The following is a 21,134-nucleotide window of genomic DNA, read 5'->3' on the forward strand; positions in this document are numbered from 1 at the left end:
TTAGTGAATAATGCTATACATATTTGAGACTATAACGAGTAATAAAATAACTTTTAAATTATATTTGAGACGAATATGAGTATATAAATTTTAGATGGATACGAATGGTTGAGCCATACTAGCTAGCCTTATTTTTGTGGTTCATGCTCCACCACTATTAATCATTCTAGATGACATAACTCTATCTGAGTATAAAATTAATTTTATTATATTTATTAATAAATTATAACGTGAAGTGACATTCATCAAAATTCGATATGCTACACATTAGTAATTATCTACATGGGTCATATTATAATAAAAGGTACCATAAGATATGAATGCCTTTAATTTTGATTGCTAACCACCCATTTCTTTTTCATTATTTAAATTTTGCATATATATATTTATATTTATATGAGTATTTCATACTTATTTTCTTTGGTGGTCAGTCAAAAGCATTGAAATATACTCATGTATGGTAGAATGGTAGTAGCTGTAAAGTAGTATGATATATTATATCATTAGTAAAACGAGTTATTCTTTTTCTTTTGAAAACTTAAGAGAATAATTTGAACGGGAAATTCTTATTTGTGGTGGACTCGAGACAAACTCACATTCAAATATTTCCTCTGATATAGAGTACCACCACTGCCACAGCTTGCTAAGGACCAATATCTACATAATAGTAACATCTTCCTAAGTCATATACATATCGAATTATAAATGCACATAATATTTCAAGATTAAGATTTTAGATGTGAGCACGCAAGAAATTAGAGATCAATCTATTTTTAGTAGTAGCTTTATAGCAGTCTAGAGGAATAGTGATTTTTCTTTGTATATTAATTTGAGGGAAAGCTAAATGGTGATTATTGGATACAACTAGCCTATAATTAGCAAAGTGAAAAGCGCGTCATTCCCTTTCTTTGGCCGCGCATTGTTGTTTCAAACCCATATAAATAAATCCCGTCGCCACACACACACACACACTCACTCCTCTCTCGCTCATCAAAAATGACTTGTTGTTCCTCTCTCCTCTTCTTGGCGCTACTGATGACTTGTTTCCACCTCTCTCTCCAAGAAAACACACTCCATGGCTCTTTCCCTCTCACTTCAGCTCCCCTGTCGTCCTCTCTTGTAGCGAAGAAAGGCGCGGGGGAGGCGTTCGGGTACAACTACAAGTCATCCTTCAAGTACTCAATGGCCCTGATCGTCTCCCTCCCCATCGGCACGCCGCCGCAGCCGCAAAAGATGGTGGTGGACACCGGCAGCCAGCTCTCCTGGATTCAGTGCCACCGGAAATCCCCTCGGAAGCAGCCTCCTGCGGCGCCCTTCGATCCTTCTCTCTCCTCCTCCTTCTCCGTCCTCCCCTGCAACCACCCCCTCTGCAAGCCCCGGATTCCCGATTTCAGCCTCCCCACCAGCTGCGACCAGAATCGGCTCTGCCACTACTCCTACTTCTACGCGGACGGGACGCTGGCCGAGGGCAATCTGGTCAGAGAGAAATTCACTTTCTCCGCCTCCCAAACTACTCCTCCCCTGATCCTCGGCTGCGCCACGGACTCAGGCTCGGGCGAGGCCGAGGGTATTCTAGGAATGAACCTCGGGAGGCTGTCCTTCATTTCCCAGGCCAAGGTGCCCAAATTCTCCTACTGCGTGCCCCGCCGCGACACGCTCGGCGGTTTCTACCTAGGCCACAACCCCAACTCCCACGCATTCCAATACATTAAACTTTTGACTTTCCCCCAAAGTCAACGCACCCCCAATTTTGACCCCATTGCCTACACGGTAGGCCTGGCTGGGATCAAAATTGGAGGGAAAAAGTTGAACATCTCCGCCGCCGCCTTCCGGCCGGACGCCACGGGGTCCGGGCAGACCATGATCGACTCTGGCACCCAATACACTTTCCTAGTGGACAGCGCGTATGCCAAGGTGAGGGAGGAAGTTGTTAGGCTCGCGGCTCCCAAATTGAAAAAGGGGTACGTTTATGGAGGCTCCTTAGATATGTGCTTCGACGGTGATGCGCTCCAGATCGGACGGCTCATAGGCGACATGGCTTTCCAATTCGATAACGGTGTCGAGATTTTGATCAACAAACAGAGTATTTTGGATGAGGTTGGAGGTGGTGTGCATTGCGTCGCCATTGGCCGATCGGAATCGCTGGGCGTTGCGAGTAATATTATTGGCAATTTTCATCAGCAAAATCTTTGGGTGGAGTTTGATATGAATAATAGACAAATAGGATTTGGAGCGGCTGACTGTAGCAAGTCGGCTTGACCATCTTCTCAGGAATTTCATTTTGTGTATACTTGTATATTATTGCTGTTACAAAAAAAATAAAAATGAAGAATAATTTATTAGATCAGTTGGGTTCATATATATGCATCATCTTTCAACCCGTGTCACATAATAAGATAAGCTCGATGCAAACATAATAGTTGAGGTCACTCTTTTCATTTTTCGGAGGAGTTGATGTCACTCTTTAGAAGCGCATTTCTTACTTGGCAGCGGTCTCCTTTTTACGAGATGGAATTATAAGGTTTGAAAATTTGATGTTTCAAATTTATTTTCATTTCTCACTCTTATTTTTCATTTTGATTTATTCTGTTAAAAATGACTCATTTTTATATTCTTTAACAGTTGTGTACCTATCACTTTTATTTAATTTATATATATTTTTTAATTTCTGTATTAAAAAATTAAATTATCTTTAATGAGACAGGAGTAAGTTTTATGTAGTTTTATTTGAAAAAACAACCCCCACAAACCATTGCCGTGGTCGGTCAGCAACGATCTAATTATTGCGCCACTTGTAGGAGAGTGTCCACTATTAGTTCAGTCTTTTAATGAAGGCCTCAACGTTAATTCACTGAATTTCTTCAAAGCACTTTTTATTCGTATATTAGACGAATACTATTAAACTTATTGTTATGTATTTGCGAAAATAAAATAACCAATACTTCTTTGTTTGGGTGTCTCAATCTTGAATATCTTTTCAAGTGTCACATCTCACCTTAATTCAAGCGACACTTGTTCGATTCATAGTATTAATGTATTACACTTTCTGCATCCCTCTGCAATATTTTGTCTTCCACACATATTTACATTGCTATATATATTTTGTCTTCCACATATATTTTGATAATAAAATGATTCTGAACTAAATTCCAATGTTGTATTGTTCTCTTGCAATAATATATAGCTAGCATCCTATTTGTTTTACACTTATAAATTATGTGTCATAAAAAATTATTACGTACGTGTCATGAACTTAGTCTAGCACTAGTATCCTCTAATTTAACAAGAGATTCGAACGTAATGCAAAATTCACATAAAACTTTTATGAATTTTATAATGATGAACTAAGAGCACCCGCAACGCACTCCTCGAGTGGCTACTCGAGGAGGGCGTTGCAGTCGAGTAGGGGCGTTGCGGGGGGGAGCTCCTCGAGTGCTCGGGTAGCACTCAAGCGGCGCGCCCGAAATAAAAAAAAATATATATATTTTTCAACGGCTTTTTCGATCGTTTTTCGATTTTTTTTTCCCAACGGCTCTTTCGTCCGTTTGAGCCAATTTTCCTTTTTTTTATCTTCTTTTCTCTCTATAAATAATACTTCTCCTTCATTCATTCATCACAACTCACTTTCATTCATCACAACTCACTCCTTCTTCCTCCTACAATTTTTCTTGCAAAATATCATATTCGTTCTTCCAAAATTGTCGTCACCTGAACATGATTCTTCGCCCGATTCCGACGAAGTCGCTGAAAAGTTCATGGAGTTGGTTGAGTTGCAGAAACAACTGCTTCAATCATACTGCCCCCAACCGGCGCCAGAGCCGGCGCGTGCCAAACGTCCTCGATCATACGTCCACCGTGATCGTGAAGAGGCCCATGTACGTCTTATGCAAGACTACTTCGTCGACAATCCAACGTACGGCCCTACTTTTTTCCGGCGTCGATTTCGCATGCAGAAGGAGTTGTTCTTGCGCATCGTCGAGGCTGTTCAAGGTGAAGATATTTTCTTCCATATGAGCACTGATGCACTCGGTCGAGATTCTCTTTCTCCTTTGCAGAAATGCACGTCGGCTATCCGTCAATTAGCCACCGGGGTTAGTGCGGATGTGTTCGATGAGTATCTCAAAGTGGCGGACTCAACCGGTCGTGTATGCCTAAAGAAGTTCTGCAAGGCGGTCATACGGGCTTTTGGAGCCCATTACTTGCGCCGTCCAACGGCAACTGACGTGCAACGCCTTCTTCATATGCACGAGGAGAGACATGGTTTTCCCGGGATGCTCGGGAGCTTAGACTGCATACATTGGGCGTGGAAGAACTGCCCAAAGGCGTGGCACAGCGCATACACACGCGGGGATCAGGGAGAGCCCACCTTGATATTGGAGGCCGTTGCCTCTTTCGATTTGTGGATTTGGCATGCCTTCTTCGGCGTCGCTGGTTCAAACAACGACATCAATGTGCTGAATCAGTCTCCTCTCTTCTCCGACGTGTTAGGAGGAACTGCGGCGCCGGTGGTCTTTCATGCCAACCAGCGCGAATACCGAATGGGCTACTATTTGTGTGACGGCATATATCCGGAGTGGCGTTGCTTCGTGAAGAGTCCATCAATGGCAACCAATCCGAAGGAGGCAAGGTTCAAGAAGATGCAAGAATCGGCACGGAATGATGTGGAACGCGCCTTCGGAGTCCTTCAAGCTCGGTGGGGAATCATTCGAAGTCCAGCGCGCAATTGGTACGTAGAGCACCTGAAGGACATCATGTTGTGTTGCATCATTCTCCACAACATGATTGTGGAGCACGAAGGTGAAGCGGCTGCCAACTGGAGAGATGATGACGGGGCGTCTAGCAGTGGTTCGACGGAGAGTGCTGGACAAACACCGGTGTCCTTCGAGGAATATGTGCGAAGGGATAGCCTTCTCTGAGATAGACAACTACATGCTCAGCTCCGATATGATTTGATGGAGTACCTTTGGGCACGTTTCGGACCTCTAGGGCTAGAGTAGTTAAAATTTAGGAATTGTTTTTATTTTATTTAAGTTTTATGTAATATTTAGGATTTTATAATTACTGCAATTTAAATTTAAAATAAATTGTGTTATTTAAATTATGCAATAAAATTTAAATGAAAAACATAAAAATCAAAACTAATGTTATCAAGTAGGCTATCAAGGAACCCCAATGCAGCTCTACCTACTCAATAACACAACCACTATCAAGTAGGCTATCAAGGAACCCCATTGCGGGTGCTCTAATTAACTATAACAATAATATGTACGAAAACACATCAATATACACAAAGGCTAGATGTGTTACTCGCCAAAGTTTTTAGAAACGTTTGGAAAACGATTCACTATGAGAGATTAAATTACAGCTCGACTTACACAAGACTCAACCTTCTATGCCTCTATGATTTCTCAAAATTTCAACGGTAGTAAAACGTTGAAAGCTAGATAACACTAACTCTCTAAGTGTGAACCCCGGCGAACACACTTACTCCCTTACAATTCAAACACCAACTCACGAAGGAGATAAACTAACAGATACTTTGCTACTAACAAGATTAAATGCAAAGTAATAAGAAACAAAACATACACTCCAAGAAAGATGTTCTTACTCCCAAAAAACGTGTTGCCCACCAACTGCTTGAATAAATGCACGAAAAAGTCAATCATACCTGCTTGGAGAAGACTAGCTTATATAGAGGTGAAACCCTAAGTTTCCTTTTTGAATAAGGACTCTTCTTTAAAGCCTTGCAAGCCAAACCAAAAGATATACACTGATCTTCTTTGAAAAATACTCACAAACAAGGAAATTATCTTCAAGAGAAACTCTAAGAAAACTTCGTCAGCAGCGCGGCATCACTTCTAATATCTCATTAGGTATCAGAAACCAAAGCTATATAAATGATAATTAAGAATAAAGTATCATACTCTAACAATATATATATATATATATATATATATATATATATATATATATCAATTTAAGATTTCACTATACATGAGAGATCTCATTGATTAGAATCATTCCTTGTATATATATCTGTCACAGCCCACTATCCCAATGACGGGTTAACCGGGGTTATGACTTGGGGTGAACAATAAGAAACAGAAATTAAATGGGATTTACTAAGTAACCAACATTAATAACAAACTAGTGGTATATATATATAACCACTTGGGTAATTCACAAATGAGTCTGCCATAACGACTAGACCCCAACTGAAAGTTAATTAAAATGAAGTAGTAATAAGTTCAAGTAGAAATGATAAATAAGTCAGAGTGTTTGCAGCGAAAAAAACGTGTGAGTTATGCATATGGAGATGCATACTCAAGGTTTCATTACATAAACATCAAAAGGGAAATCCGCTCAACACCGATCCATTCCATCGCCTGCTCAACCTGCACATTTAGAAATACATGCAGGGCTGAGTATAAAAATACTCAGTGACATAAGCCGAAAATACAACATGCATACATATATAAATTGAACTGCCAACAGTAACACACAGGGGTTTTCTTGAATGACCTGCGCTTACTAAAACATTTCATTCATTTTCATAAAGGTGGATGCGCATCCCATTTTCAGTCTATATGATCCATATCTGTCCTTTCTGTCACGCGCCGGGAAGGAGGCCTCCTTACCACGGACGCCAAGACCGGTCGCAAGCGACTCGCGGTCTCCATGAGTGTACACGTTAACCCTAGCTAGCGACCTTTGTCTAGCATAGGATCCCAATTGGATTTCCTTTAAAGTTGGCGAACCAACACAGATAGGATACATATAAAAACATAAACATTTTGGCAGTCAATCATTTCATAAACATTTCATTTTCATAACATTTTCATTTTCATAAAGGGCATTAAACATATAAGCATTTCATAAGAACTGAATAAATAGTCAAAACATATCATGCATATATATTCGCATATGAGGCCTACGTCACGCAGGGGATCTCTATATACGTAATAATAAAATAATGCCCACCTCAATTGTTCTTAAAGCTGGCGTGGAGTCGTTTCTTCTTCGGCTTCACTTTCTGTCGCCCGGACCTTCATTGATGAAGAGTCGATAAGTTCGTGAAGAAATTGTCATAAGACAAAGTCTAATTCTACGTGCCTAGGGTATCTTTTAATGTTTTAGGGTTCTAGCATCCATAATTCGTTACATTAAAGACAGTCAAAAATCAATCATACCTCGTCTAATCTCATTCAAACACATAGGCAACACAAACACATAAGGCACATAAGAATCACAATCAAACATCATCAAAACATGCTCTGTTTTTACACTGACTCAACTTCAAAATTTAATCTGTTCTGACTCCGACATCTCCTGGACTCGAGACTCATACCGAAAGAAAGATCTTCGAGTCTAGTTTCATATAAAAAAAAAAGTAGAGTCGAAAACTCCAAGTGGTTTGAGAGATATGACGTTTTTACCACGATCTACCATGTTCGGCAGTTTTGAACAATCGAAAACTTGGATTTTTGAAAAATAGTAAACGTTGTCAAACTGGGCTCAACTTTGGTGGATATCTAGCTAACACAATAAGGTTAATACCATAAAAATTTGGAAATCTAGATCACACAGGAAGCTACTGAAATGAATGACTCTTTCCTCTGTTCTCTGAAATTCTCGGTAGTAATGTGCAGTTTAGGTTTTGCATTTTAAAGAAGTATCAAACGAAGTTGGAATGGCTTGAAATTTTACCAGGGTACTCAAGACTCATGTAGGGACTTGCTATAAAATTTTCAAAGCTATTAGACATCGACAAACCGTCGATCACAGTAGGTCAGTAGGCCTACGAAATTCATATTTATAAGTCCTTAAAAAAATAATTTATATAAATCAAGAAATAAGAGTTTAATCCCAAAAATATTCATTAAAAGTCCATCATAATTTAAATAAAAGAACGGACCTCATTTAAAATAAATAGTCCCAAACTCGTTACGCACATATACTAAATCTTTCATGAAACATCCTTTAAAATAAACTTTGATACATAGAAAATAATTCAACAACTTGAGCTCTTAAGAGGTTGTTTTGCAACAGACATCAAATCTGCCTCGGATCTCCAAATGAGGCTCCAAAAGACATTCTGGAAACTAGACATTTCAAGGATCATTCTCCAATTTGAATCGAATGAAAAAAAATTCAAACGAGCAAGATATGCCCTCTCAAAGATGGGTATTTAACAAGCAAAAATCTGAAAATTTCAGATTTCCAGATTACAACCAAGTCAGTGGGCTTTCTTTAAAAATTCATATCTCCCTTTACAAAACTCCACTGGGAACCCCAAGGGTCAATCTGGAAACTAGGGAGAGATCATAACACTCTACAGTTGGATTTACTCCAAGAACATTCATGGTTTAGAAGATATGACTGTCTAAAGTTCAGTGCACAAAAAGAGTTCAAGTTTGGCAGATTTAGAACATAAATCGGAAAAACCACTTTAGGCTTCACCAAAAATTCTAAAACTGAACAAGTAAGTTCCCAACATGTCAGTGAATATTCAGTAGAAAGATAGGCTTGAGAATCAAAGATTTAAGTCGGCCTTTGCCACCTCAAAGTCGTAGGTTTGTAAAATCTACTGGATGGTACAAGGAATAAGAACTAGATTTCAAGAATTTATACCGGTTGTTTCCCTTACTCAAAAATGGTGAGACCGATGTCAAAAGAAAGATACGGGAGTCTAGAGTGACATATTCAAGTTTCAAAGGTTTTCACCGATTGAAACTTTACTTATGGCCTCCCAAAGATTGTTTACCAAAAATGTATTCCAGATGGGCAGTGATGTTTACAAATTCATAAATAAATCATAAGAGCTCCAAACCTTCTGAAATTTTACCAAAGTATAGAAAACATATGAAAGATGATACACAATTAATTTGGGAATTTTTGGGAACCGTTTGGATGGCTGGAATCGCCTTGCAAAACACTGCCGAGCAGTGTGCTTATGGCAGATTCGCTGCCTTACCTCATGCACGGTTTTTCACCCAATAAACTCTACCAAAATAATCATCCAAAATCATAAAACATATCCTCACATAATATAGCACACAAATGTGTAAAAATCCATGGCCATAAAGCATTTTCAGTTGAGAAAAAGCAAAGAAAAACTCACCCTCGAAGCACAACCTTCACTCTATAGTTTTCCCACACTCTCCCTTGCTTTGCTACTTCTCTTGGGGCTTCAAAGGCTTCTATGGAGTGTGATAATGGTGGGAGAAAAGTTGTGAGAGTGGGAGAAAGAATGTAGTGGTGGGGGAAAAGGAGTAGTGTGGTGGAGAGGTAGGAGTAGTGGTAGGGAAAAAGATTAGTGGTAGGGAAAAGAAAATATTAGTGATGGTAGGGAAAAAGATTAGTGGTAGGGAAAAGAAAATATTAGTGGAGGATAATGGGGTGTTACATTAAGTAAATATAAAAATGTGGTGTAGTAATAACCCATGTGTAAGAAAAAAAATATATGTAAGACTAATCATCAATTAATAAAATGCTAGAGCATAAAACTCTTGTGATCAAAATTAGAATAAATAGCACTAACATTAGTGCACTCTCTCAATTTATAAATACATCATAGGAAAATAATTTGAGAAAAATATTGATGGAAAATTTTTATAACTCATCATTCCTAAATTTCTCGGTAAAAATAAATAAATACATAATTTTTTTTTTCGATTTGAAAACTCAAAATAAATCTTTGAGCTCCATCATTCTCTTAATGGACTCAAAATATATTTTGAGTGCATCATCCGTTGAAATAAAAATAAAAATAAATTATCACGTATGTAATCATCAAATTCACATAAGTCCGTATTTTATTAATGGATGCTGAACCCTAATTACCATAAGAAATCCTTAAATCAATAATTAAAAGTCTATAATCCTTAATAAAAAGTCGGGGCATTACATACTATCCCCCTTAACATAAATTTCGTCCCGAAATTTGTACCTCAGAAAATAACTCTGAGTACTTCACTTTCCTGTTAGACGGTAGTCTATTATTGACCATGATATATTCATAGGTCCCTTACTATCGGTATTGACTTAGTCCTTAGTACCTGAACTTCCCGATCTAAGATAGATTTGGATCTTCCTTCGTAACTCAAATATTGACTAATAATAATGTTGTTCTTATGGATCATATGCTTTGAATCGTAAACATACTTCTCTATTTGCGACACATGGGATACATTACGCACATTCTCAAAGCTTAGCGCTAACGCCAACCAGTAAGTTATTGGGTCTATCCTTTCTACAATCTCGTATGAGCCTATAAAACGGGGTTTAGGTTTACCCTTTACACCGAATCTAACGATTCCTCTTGATGGAGAAACCTTCAGAAAAATTTTCTTTACATCCTCAAACTATAGGTCCTTTCGGCGCTTGTCAGCATATGACTTCTGTCTATCCTGGGCCTCCTTGATTCCTTTTTCTGATTTGACGGACGATCTCAATCATCTCGCCATTTCATCCCAACAAAGTGGTGATCTATATTTCCTCAGGTATAACGCCTCATTTGCCAATCTATCGATAGTCGATTGATAACTGGTATTATATGTCTCACAATGAGTGGCAAAAACATGTTCTCAGCTTTCACCCCGGTTTAGCTCGGTCGTCCTCAACATACCTTATTAATAATTTCTATGTCGTTTAAGCGGAACTATAATGACTAATATCTCTAGAGCATTCTTAAGGCAACTTAAACAGTTTGTAAGGAGACCAACCATTTCGAGCATGTAGGCAGTCAGCCTAAAACGCCGTTATAAACTTTTATTCATTCATCGAAGGAATCTCGAGTCATGTGGGCATTGACTGCCCCCTTTCGTGACAACCTTTGCTTAAGTATGATGGATTCGAAAAAATCCATCTCGACAACGAAATTCATTGGTTCGTTAAGGGCTCAGTTTGTCCCAAACACGACATTAAGCTTGACTTTATGAGCTCGAAGACTCAAAGTAACAATGTGATATGTTGTAAAACCTTCACTTGCTAGCACGCAAGACATATTTCAACAAATGAGGTTACATCTCGTTTCATTCCTCCTAACTAGAATTTTTCTAGATCTTAATACATCTTAGTACTTCCTGGTGACAGTATATGGGTGCCATGGCTTTATCTTATTCTTAAGTTCATTGTCATGGACATGCATATCTTCCCTTCAAAGAAGATAGTATTATCTGATTCGTCGTTGTAATTCTTGAAACTTCTTATCCTTATTCTTCCTCGTAGCTTCTCCATCTTTTCGTCCTTCCTTTTTGCTTCTACCACCATTTTTCTCAAACTGGGTATTGTCGCAATAACACTCGCTATTGTATTAGGTGGTTTAATCACTTCTATCCTCATCTTGTCAAAGTTTTTAATGAGTTCATCTTCCCTCGTGAGAAAGTATCCTAACTTAGACGAGACTTTAGGACTCAATGCATCGGCTACTACATTGGCCTTGCCTGGGTGGTAGTTAATACCACAATCATAATCCTTTACTAGTTCGAGCCATATTCTTTGTCTCATGTTCAGATCCCTTTGCTTGAAAAAAAATATTTCAAGCTTTTATGATCGGTGAATATCTCACACCTAACTCCGTATAGGTGATGTCTCCATATTTTCAGTGCATGCACCACTGCAGCTAATTCTAAATCATGGGTTGGATAATTCAGTTCATGTGGTCTAAGTTGTCGCGATGCATATGCTATCACCTTTCCCTCTTGCATTAACACACAACCTAGTCCATTTTTCGACGCATCCGTGTAGATCACATATTCCCTGTCTGGTTCTGGAACTGCTAGCACTGGTGCAGTAGTTAACATGTCCTTGAGCTGCTGAAAACTTCTCTCGCACTCATCAGTCCAAGTATACTTGATTCCTTTCCCAAGTAACTGCGTCATTGGTCTTGCTATTTTTGAAAATCCTTCAATGAATCTTCGATAGTAGCCAGCTAATCCTAAGAAACTTCTTATCTCATTTGGAGTTGTTGGTGACCTCCATCCTTGTACTGCTTCAACCTTGATACCTTCTGACCTTAAGCCAAATCTCACATTTAGTGAATTTGATATAAAGACATTCACCCCTTAGTGTTTGCAACGCGATTCTCAATGTTTCTTATATTCTTCTTAATCTTGGAGTAGATAAGGATATCGTCTTTGAATACCAAGATGGACTTATCCAAGTAAGGATAGAATGCTCTGTTCATGAGGTCCATGAACACCACTGGCGCGTTTATTAATCCGAACGGCACAACTACGAATTCGTAGTGATCATATCTTATTCGGAAAGCCGTTTTGGGTATATCTTCATGTCTAACTTTTAACTGATGATACCCAAACTTCAAATCGATCTTAAAGATTACACTCACGCCTTTGAGTTGGTCGAATAAATAATCCTCAAGGTGCCTTCCTTCTTCTTGACAAATAACACAGGCGCTTTCCATGGGATACACTAGGTTTGATAAAACCTAGGTCCAATAATTCCTGTAATTGGATCTTTAGCTCCTCCAATTCCCTTGGAGCCATCCTATAAGGTGCCTTGGATACCGGTGCTGATCCTGGTTCAAAATCGATGGTAAATTCTACTTGTCTATCGAGTGGCAGCCCTGGTAAATTTTCTGAAAAATATCTCAGAATTCCCGTACAATCTCTACGTCTTCAATTATCCCTTTGGTCTCAACTCCTCCGATCAGGTATACCAGGAAAGCTTGGCAGTCTATCTTGTTCATCATCTTCCTCGCTTGTAAGGCTGAAATAATTGGTATCCTGTTCCCCAGGTTTATCTCAAAGCATCCATCCCCGAAAAGTTAAAAGCAATCTTCCGCTCCTTGCATAAAACTGTGGCGTAGTTCTTAGCTAACCAGTCAATCCCTAGGATTACATCAATGTCCTATATTGTATAAACTGCAAGTTGTTTACTATGACCTTAAATGATCCTATGTTTACCTCTTGGTTTGAGTAAGCATGTGTTTCTATCGTCGCCCCTCCTATGGGTAAAGAATTTCTCATGTCCAGATTAGCCCTTTTCAGGTATGAGTTTTAGGGTATTTGCACATGCACTTGCAGAGAAAGAATGCGAGGCACCCGTATCGAACAGAAGTATAACAGGTGTGTTGAGTAGCGTGCCCATACTTATTAGGTTTCCTTGTTTGCTTCCTTATTTATTCTTGTGCGGGGCATAGGTTCTAACTTAAGGGGGTTGTGGTGGATAGAGTAGTTGTTGGCCTAGAATGACCCTAAATGGTTGTGCTTGACCCGGTTGATTCGATCTTCACATCCCTCCTTGTGGCCTCGCTTGGAAATCTTTAGCAAAATGGCCCTTCTGACCATATTTAAAACATGTATTACTATCATCCAAACATATATCATAATATGACTTGGAAAACTTCGGCCATGGAGGTACCCCAGGCTGGCCCTACTTATCCTTAGCAGGTCCTATGTTTGTTTGATGTCCTTGTCCTTGCCTTTGGGCACTATGTTTCCTACCAAGGCCTCTTGCCATTTCGACTATCATAGTAGTCTTGCCTTCGTCCTTGATCATTTGCTTCCTGAGTTGAGTTTGGGTCGAGCAAATCTCGGGCCTACTACCTCGGCGTCCAGAGCTTGGCTGAACAATTCAGAGTTCATAAACTCAGTATAATTGTCGAGTACCTTAGGCCGGAGTGAAACTTGTCTATCATCTTTTCTTCTATGTCCACCTACTGTGGGGCCTAACGGACATGCTGCAGAAAATATGGTCATACTTGGTCATATCCCATCTTGTTTTGCTTTGGATTAAACACTTCTTTTCCTTTCCTCTTATAACGGCTATTAGAAATATAATTGTCATATACCCCCGTCTGAAAATCTTCTAAGACAAGTCTGACAGCTCTTCTTGAGTCATCGCTTTTCTTTTGGCCTTCAACCAAAATCTGCAAATTCAGTCAATTGGAATGCAACACAGAAAGTCGTTCATGTACGCAAACTCTATATTACGGTCTCAATTTGGATTCTGAATTTCTATCATAATGAGTGGTCGATAATATTCATAGGACAAAGACTAATCTCAACTAATTTAAACACAATGAGAGACAACTATACAAAGCTATAGTTTGGGTGGTATACTAGGTCAGTAGACTAATACTTCTTAGTCTTATCGATAAAGGGAATCTACTATGACAACTCACGAGTTGCAAGGCTCAAAATCAACACAACATCAAAGCAAGGTGTTGTAGAAATTGTTCAAGAGATTCAAAAGAATGACCAGAGGGTATGAAATGATTAACTACAAGGTCGAACAAAATGACCTCGAGTAAGAACCCGTCTGGCTTTTCAACCGAAAGTTGAAACATATAGGTTTTCAACCCAAAAGACGTCTACTGAGATTTGGATCATGTGGACTGGCCAGGTCCAACATCATCACTTCCCAGTCACACGGGAAACATTGTCCCGAACTTGAGAAGTCGTGGACATACTATACATAACGAAACTTGAGTTCGTAGTGGCAGCTTAAAGCTCAAACTTAAGGTTCTAGTCCTATTGAACTAGACTCTTATTCCCCAAGGTCTACATACAGACAGTCGAACCATATTTTCTTATATAACTTGTAGTCCCAAAGACATGGGCAACAGTCCAAAGGCGTGTATACTGAGCTATAACAATTCTTATGTCGTCGTCAAAAGCTATACTAAAATCCCGATATGCCCGGGTAGTCTCTGCTGGGTCAAACGCGGAGCTTTCCTAACTATCGGAATATGCCTGGACGTAACCCTCTTTAATAGATAAGGGAAAGTGTGAGTCTTCTTATACGTAAGTAGACGTAAAACTCTTAAATGTACAAGGTTATGAACATACTATGCATAACAAAACATAAGTTTCATTAAGACAACTAAACTTATTTTAAGGTCTTCTATTCTAGTGGACTCGGATCCCATTTCCCATGTATGTCACAAATATATATAACCCGCAGACAATCAAATCACGCCCTTTTTATAATCTATCGTGTAACATAAGTCGATTCGATGTTCCATCGTGTGTAAACATTCGAACGTAGAGACTTATGCTTAAACCCTTGATGCAATGTTTGCCTTGAATTCATCTTGTATCATCATTCCGTGCTTTTCCTTCAACGCGTACATGTCTTTTCATTCCTCTTTGTAATTCAAAAGAACCATTGTTTTCTTGTGGAAGCTGAAATGCTCTAAGTTCTCTATCATTCTTCTAAATCATCACTTCAAGAATCTAGATTGTAGAGATATCCTACTAATCCAGCAGTCTATGTTCTTTTAGAATCGTGATCATGCAACTTATAGCAATCTATGTTTTCTGGGGAAAGCATGTGTCAATTCTCTATCATTCTTCTTATTATATCATCATAACTGCAATGATATGCCATGAAAGGCAAAACATTCAACATTTCATCATAGCATGCTCTTTACATAAACATCTTCATGAAACAGTTTAGAACAATAACATCTTTAAAACAGTTGTAACTGCAGTTACCTTTTTCCTTGATTGAGCACGATGCAATGGAGTGTTGAGCGGTGTCGTATTAACCCACGTATGTCTAGTGAATCAAACTAGACTTGGCTTTTTAGAATAAGGTTTCTAGTGCCAGAGCAAACGAACTGCTCTGATACCACTCTGTCACAGCCCACTATCCCAATGACGGGTTAACCGGGGTTATGACTTGGGGTGAACAATAAGAAACGGAAATTAAAGGGGATTTACTAAGTAACCAACATTAATAACAAACTAGTGGTATATATATATAACCACTTGGGTAATTCACAAATGAGTCTGCCATAACGACTAGACCCCAACTGAAAGTTAATTAAAATGAAGTAGTAATAAGTTCAAGTAGAAATGATAAATAAGTCAGAGTGTTTGCAGCGAAAAAAAACGTGTGAGTTATGCATATGGAGATGCATACTCAAGGTTTCATTACATAAACATCAAAAGGGAAATCCGCTCAACACCGATCCATTCCATCGCCTGCTCAACCTGCACATTTAGAAATACATGCAGGGCTGAGTATAAAAATACTCAGTGACATAAGCCGAAAATACAACATGCATACATATATAAATTGAACTGCCAACAGTAACACACAGGGGTTTTCTTGAATGACCTGCGCTTACTAAAACATTTCATTCATTTTCATAAAGGTGGATGCGCATCCCATTTTCAGTCTATATGATCCATATCTGTCCTTTCTGTCACGCGCCGGGAAGGAGGCCTCCTTACCACGGACGCCAAGACCGGTCGCAAGCGACTCGCGGTCTCCATGAGTGTACACGTTAACCCTAGCTAGCGACCTTTGTCTAGCATAGGATCCCAATTGGATTTCCTTTAAAGTTGGCGAACCAACACAGATAGGATACATATAAAAACATAAACATTTTGGCAGTCAATCATTTCATAAACATTTCATTTTCATAACATTTTCATTTTCATAAAGGGCATTAAACATATAAGCATTTCATAAGAACTGAATAAATAGTCAAAACATATCATGCATATATATTCGCATATGAGGCCTACGTCACGCAGGGGATCTCTATATACGTAATAATAAAATAATGCCCACCTCAATTGTTCTTAAAGCTGGCGTGGAGTCGTTTCTTCTTCGGCTTCACTTTCTGTCGCCCGGACCTTCATTGATGAAGAGTCGATAAGTTCGTGAAGAAATTGTCATAAGACAAAGTCTAATTCTACGTGCCTAGGGTATCTTTTAATGTTTTAGGGTTCTAGCATCCATAATTCGTTACATTAAAGACAGTCAAAAATCAATCATACCTCGTCTAATCTCATTCAAATCACATAGGCAACACAAACACATAAGGCACATAAGAATCACAATCAAACATCATCAAAACATGCTCTGTTTTTACACTGACTCAACTTCAAAATTTAATCTGTTCTGACTCCGACATCTCCTGGACTCGAGACTCATACCGAAAGAAAGATCTTCGAGTCTAGTTTCATATAAAAAAAAAGTAGAGTCGAAAACTCCAAGTGGTTTGAGAGATATGACGTTTTTACCACGATCTACCATGTTCGGCAGTTTTGAACAATCGAAAACTTGGATTTTTGAAAAATAGTAAACGTTGTCAAACTGGGCTCAACTTTGGTGGATATCTAGCTAACACAATAAGGTTAATACCATAAAAATTTGGAAATCTAGATCACACAGGAAGCTACTGAAATGAATGACTCTTTCCTCTGTTCTCTGAAATTCTCGGTAGTAATGTGCAGTTTAGGTTTTGCATTTTAAAGAAGTATCAAACGAAGTTGGAATGGCTTGAAATTTTACCAGGGTACTCAAGACTCATGTAGGGACTTGCTATAAAATTTTCAAAGCTATTAGACATCGACAAACCGTCGATCACAGTAGGTCAGTAGGCCTACGAAATTCATATTTATAAGTCCTTAAAAAAATAATTTATATAAATCAAGAAATAAGAGTTTAATCCCAAAAATATTCATTAAAAGTCCATCATAATTTAAATAAAAGAACGGACCTCATTTAAAATAAATAGTCCCAAACTCGTTACGCACATATACTAAATCTTTCATGAAACATCCTTTAAAATAAACTTTGATACATAGAAAATAATTCAACAACTTGAGCTCTTAAGAGGTTGTTTTGCAACAGACATCAAATCTGCCTCGGATCTCCAAATGAGGCTCCAAAAGACATTCTGGAAACTAGACATTTCAAGGATCATTCTCCAATTTGAATCGAATGAAAAAAAATTCAAACGAGCAAGATATGCCCTCTCAAAGATGGGTATTTAACAAGCAAAAATCTGAAAATTTCAGATTTCCAGATTACAACCAAGTCAGTGGGCTTTCTTTAAAAATTCATATCTCCCTTTACAAAACTCCACTGGGAACCCCAAGGGTCAATCTGGAAACTAGGGAGAGATCATAACACTCTACAGTTGGATTTACTCCAAGAACATTCATGGTTTAGAAGATATGACTGTCTAAAGTTCAGTGCACAAAAAGAGTTCAAGTTTGGCAGATTTAGAACATAAATCGGAAAAACCACTTTAGGCTTCACCAAAAATTCTAAAACTGAACAAGTAAGTTCCCAACATGTCAGTGAATATTCAGTAGAAAGATAGGCTTGAGAATCAAAGATTTAAGTCGGCCTTTGCCACCTCAAAGTCGTAGGTTTGTAAAATCTACTGGATGGTACAAGGAATAAGAACTAGATTTCAAGAATTTATACCGGTTGTTTCCCTTACTCAAAAATGGTGAGACCGATGTCAAAAGAAAGATACGGGAGTCTAGAGTGACATATTCAAGTTTCAAAGGTTTTCACCGATTGAAACTTTACTTATGGCCTCCCAAAGATTGTTTACCAAAAATGTATTCCAGATGGGCAGTGATGTTTACAAATTCATAAATAAATCATAAGAGCTCCAAACCTTCTGAAATTTTACCAAAGTATAGAAAACATATGAAAGATGATACACAATTAATTTGGGAATTTTTGGGAACCGTTTGGATGGCTGGAATCGCCTTGCAAAACACTGCCGAGCAGTGTGCTTATGGCAGATTCGCTGCCTTACCTCATGCACGGTTTTTCACCCAATAAACTCTACCAAAATAATCATCCAAAATCATAAAACATATCCTCACATAATATAGCACACAAATGTGTAAAAATCCATGGCCATAAAGCATTTTCAGTTGAGAAAAAGCAAAGAAAAACTCACCCTCGAAGCACAACCTTCACTCTATAGTTTTCCCACACTCTCCCTTGCTTTGCTACTTCTCTTGGGGCTTCAAAGGCTTCTATGGAGTGTGATAATGGTGGGAGAAAAGTTGTGAGAGTGGGAGAAAGAATGTAGTGGTGGGGGAAAAGGAGTAGTGTGGTGGAGAGGTAGGAGTAGTGGTAGGGAAAAAGATTAGTGGTAGGGAAAAGAAAATATTAGTGATGGTAGGGAAAAAGATTAGTGGTAGGGAAAAGAAAATATTAGTGGAGGATAATGGGGTGTTACATTAAGTAAATATAAAAATGTGGTGTAGTAATAACCCATGTGTAAGAAAAAAAATATATGTAAGACTAATCATCAATTAATAAAATGCTAGAGCATAAAACTCTTGTGATCAAAATTAGAATAAATAGCACTAACATTAGTGCACTCTCTCAATTTATAAATACATCATAGGAAAATAATTTGAGAAAAATATTGATGGAAAATTTTTATAACTCATCATTCCTAAATTTCTCGGTAAAAATAAATAAATACATAATTTTTTTTTTCGATTTGAAAACTCAAAATAAATCTTTGAGCTCCATCATTCTCTTAATGGAAAATATATTTTGAGTGCATCATCCGTTGAAATAAAAATAAAAATAAATTATCACGTATGTAATCATCAATCACATAAGTCCGTATTTTATTAATGGATGCTGAACCCTAATTACCATAAGAAATCCTTAAATCAATAATTAAAAGTCTATAATCCTTAATAAAAAGTCGGGGCATTACAATATCACAAGAACGAATCAATGTGCAAGAACGAGTGCCATAATTTTTTAAATGTAGACGATACAAAATATAATTTAATTAATAAAATACTTTTCCTATAACCTATAAATTGTGAGTTTGAATCACTTATGTAGATAAGTGTGAATGTGTGTGAGCGGATAACTCTTAAAAATTGACTTATACGAAGCTCAAAATAACAAAATATTAAAATCTGTTAGAAAATAAATCTTTGAAGAAAACTTAATAAAGTTGTATGGTTGGAGGAGTGACAAATTAAGATCTTATGATTAAGAATTTTCGCGATCATTTCCACCGATATTAATAAATATGCACATGTATGATCTTACAAATTATTCACTTACTAATTAATTAAAAATATAATTTTATTTTTTTTTCTATTTTATTATATAAATATTTATTAAAAACTCGTGTCTTATAAATATTAATGGACGCATAAAGCTTTTTTAGGTGGGTAAGTTTTTTTTTTTTTTTTTTTTTTTTTTTTTTTTTTTTTTTTTTTTTTAAAGAGAGGATAGGTAGGCAAGTAACCATAATTGATTCTTTAAAAATCTAAAATATAACCGGGGTGGGCTCTACCTCTCTGCTTGTTGTTTGCCACGTATAAGACAGACAACACTCATTTTCTGCTAGCTCAATCTCCCACTTTTATCCTTCCTCACAGTTACATGTTTAATTTCTTTAATTAAGTGACTAAGAAGGTTTGGTTAAGAGTCAAATTTCTTAATTAAATATCGATAAGGTCTAGTTCAACTATTCTCATTTAAATATGAATTGTCTTTTTAATTTATTTGAAAATAGTTTAATTTATACTAACTTGATTATTGTGCAAATTATTATGAAATGATCTTACTAATTAATTATTGTTCTAATTGTTTATAATTTAATTTATACTATAATATGTATCTTTTTTATCTCCTAAATTTCTTAATTAAGTTCCTACAAATTAAACAAGAGGGTATTTATAAGTGATTACAGCATACTATATAGCATAATTCTCTTTAACACATCATACCCAGTTTAGTAACAATTAAACCCCATGTTGTTGTAGTATTTTTTTCTGATAACGTAGTCCAAGAAGAAAAGGACCTTACCAACAAGAAAATTAGACAATTTAACTGCCCCACCCTCTCCTAAAAAAAATCTTACACAACTTACATCATTTAGAAATGGAGAGATATCATTTTATATTTTAACATGTTCATGATCGTAACTCAACGTATTCAAAATTATATATTAATACATATATCATCCGATTGTTAACATTCTATTTTATTGGTAAAAAAAATTACTTTCCTTTCCCCTTGTGACGTTAATCTGATAATTAATTATTAAAATTGAAACCACGACGCCCGACGGGAATCCCTTAACTTTAATTCTACAAAATTTGGCATGTTATTATGATTTACGTATAAAAAATCCCAATGAAGTTAATCTTCATGAATTAGAGCACAATCCTCAATCAGAACAGTCGAACCTCAAACTCGAACTTCTCCATCTCCTTTACTACGCCATAGCCATCCACAAATTCCCCAAACAAGATGGCTTTCCAAATACAAAATTGTAATTATGTGTTTAATTTGGGGCTCTAAGTTATTGGTTAAAATAGTAAATTAGTAATTATTTTTAATTATTATTTTAGATAAAT

The 21,134-nt window shown here is 37.3% G+C and overlaps 1 protein-coding gene and 2 long non-coding RNA genes across 3 annotated transcripts; 1 reads left to right on the forward strand and 2 right to left on the reverse strand.

The window, feature by feature from the left end:
* The first annotated feature begins 696 nt into the window (after nucleotides 1–696).
* LOC131021917 (aspartic proteinase PCS1) lies at nucleotides 697–2,347 on the forward strand. The gene has a single exon (XM_057951256.1). The coding sequence runs from the start codon at nucleotides 997–999 to the stop codon at nucleotides 2,257–2,259; it is 1,263 nt and encodes a 420-aa protein (XP_057807239.1). The 5' UTR covers nucleotides 697–996; the 3' UTR covers nucleotides 2,260–2,347.
* Nucleotides 2,348–6,136: 3,789 nt separating this feature from the next.
* On the reverse strand, nucleotides 6,137–9,701 carry LOC131021945 (uncharacterized). Its single transcript, XR_009101095.1, has 3 exons — nucleotides 9,122–9,701; nucleotides 6,982–7,046; nucleotides 6,137–6,395 (listed from the first exon to the last, which is right to left on the reverse strand). It is a non-coding gene; the product is annotated as an uncharacterized LOC131021945 (long non-coding RNA).
* A 6,001-nt stretch (nucleotides 9,702–15,702) lies between these two features.
* Nucleotides 15,703–19,147, reverse strand: LOC131021946 (uncharacterized). Its single transcript, XR_009101096.1, has 3 exons — nucleotides 18,689–19,147; nucleotides 16,549–16,613; nucleotides 15,703–15,962 (listed from the first exon to the last, which is right to left on the reverse strand). It is a non-coding gene; the product is annotated as an uncharacterized LOC131021946 (long non-coding RNA).
* Between the last annotated feature and the right edge of the window lie 1,987 nt (nucleotides 19,148–21,134).

This window comes from Salvia miltiorrhiza, chromosome 4 (genome assembly GCF_028751815.1).
Source record: "Salvia miltiorrhiza cultivar Shanhuang (shh) chromosome 4, IMPLAD_Smil_shh, whole genome shotgun sequence".
Classification (NCBI taxonomy): Eukaryota; Viridiplantae; Streptophyta; class Magnoliopsida; order Lamiales; family Lamiaceae; genus Salvia; species Salvia miltiorrhiza.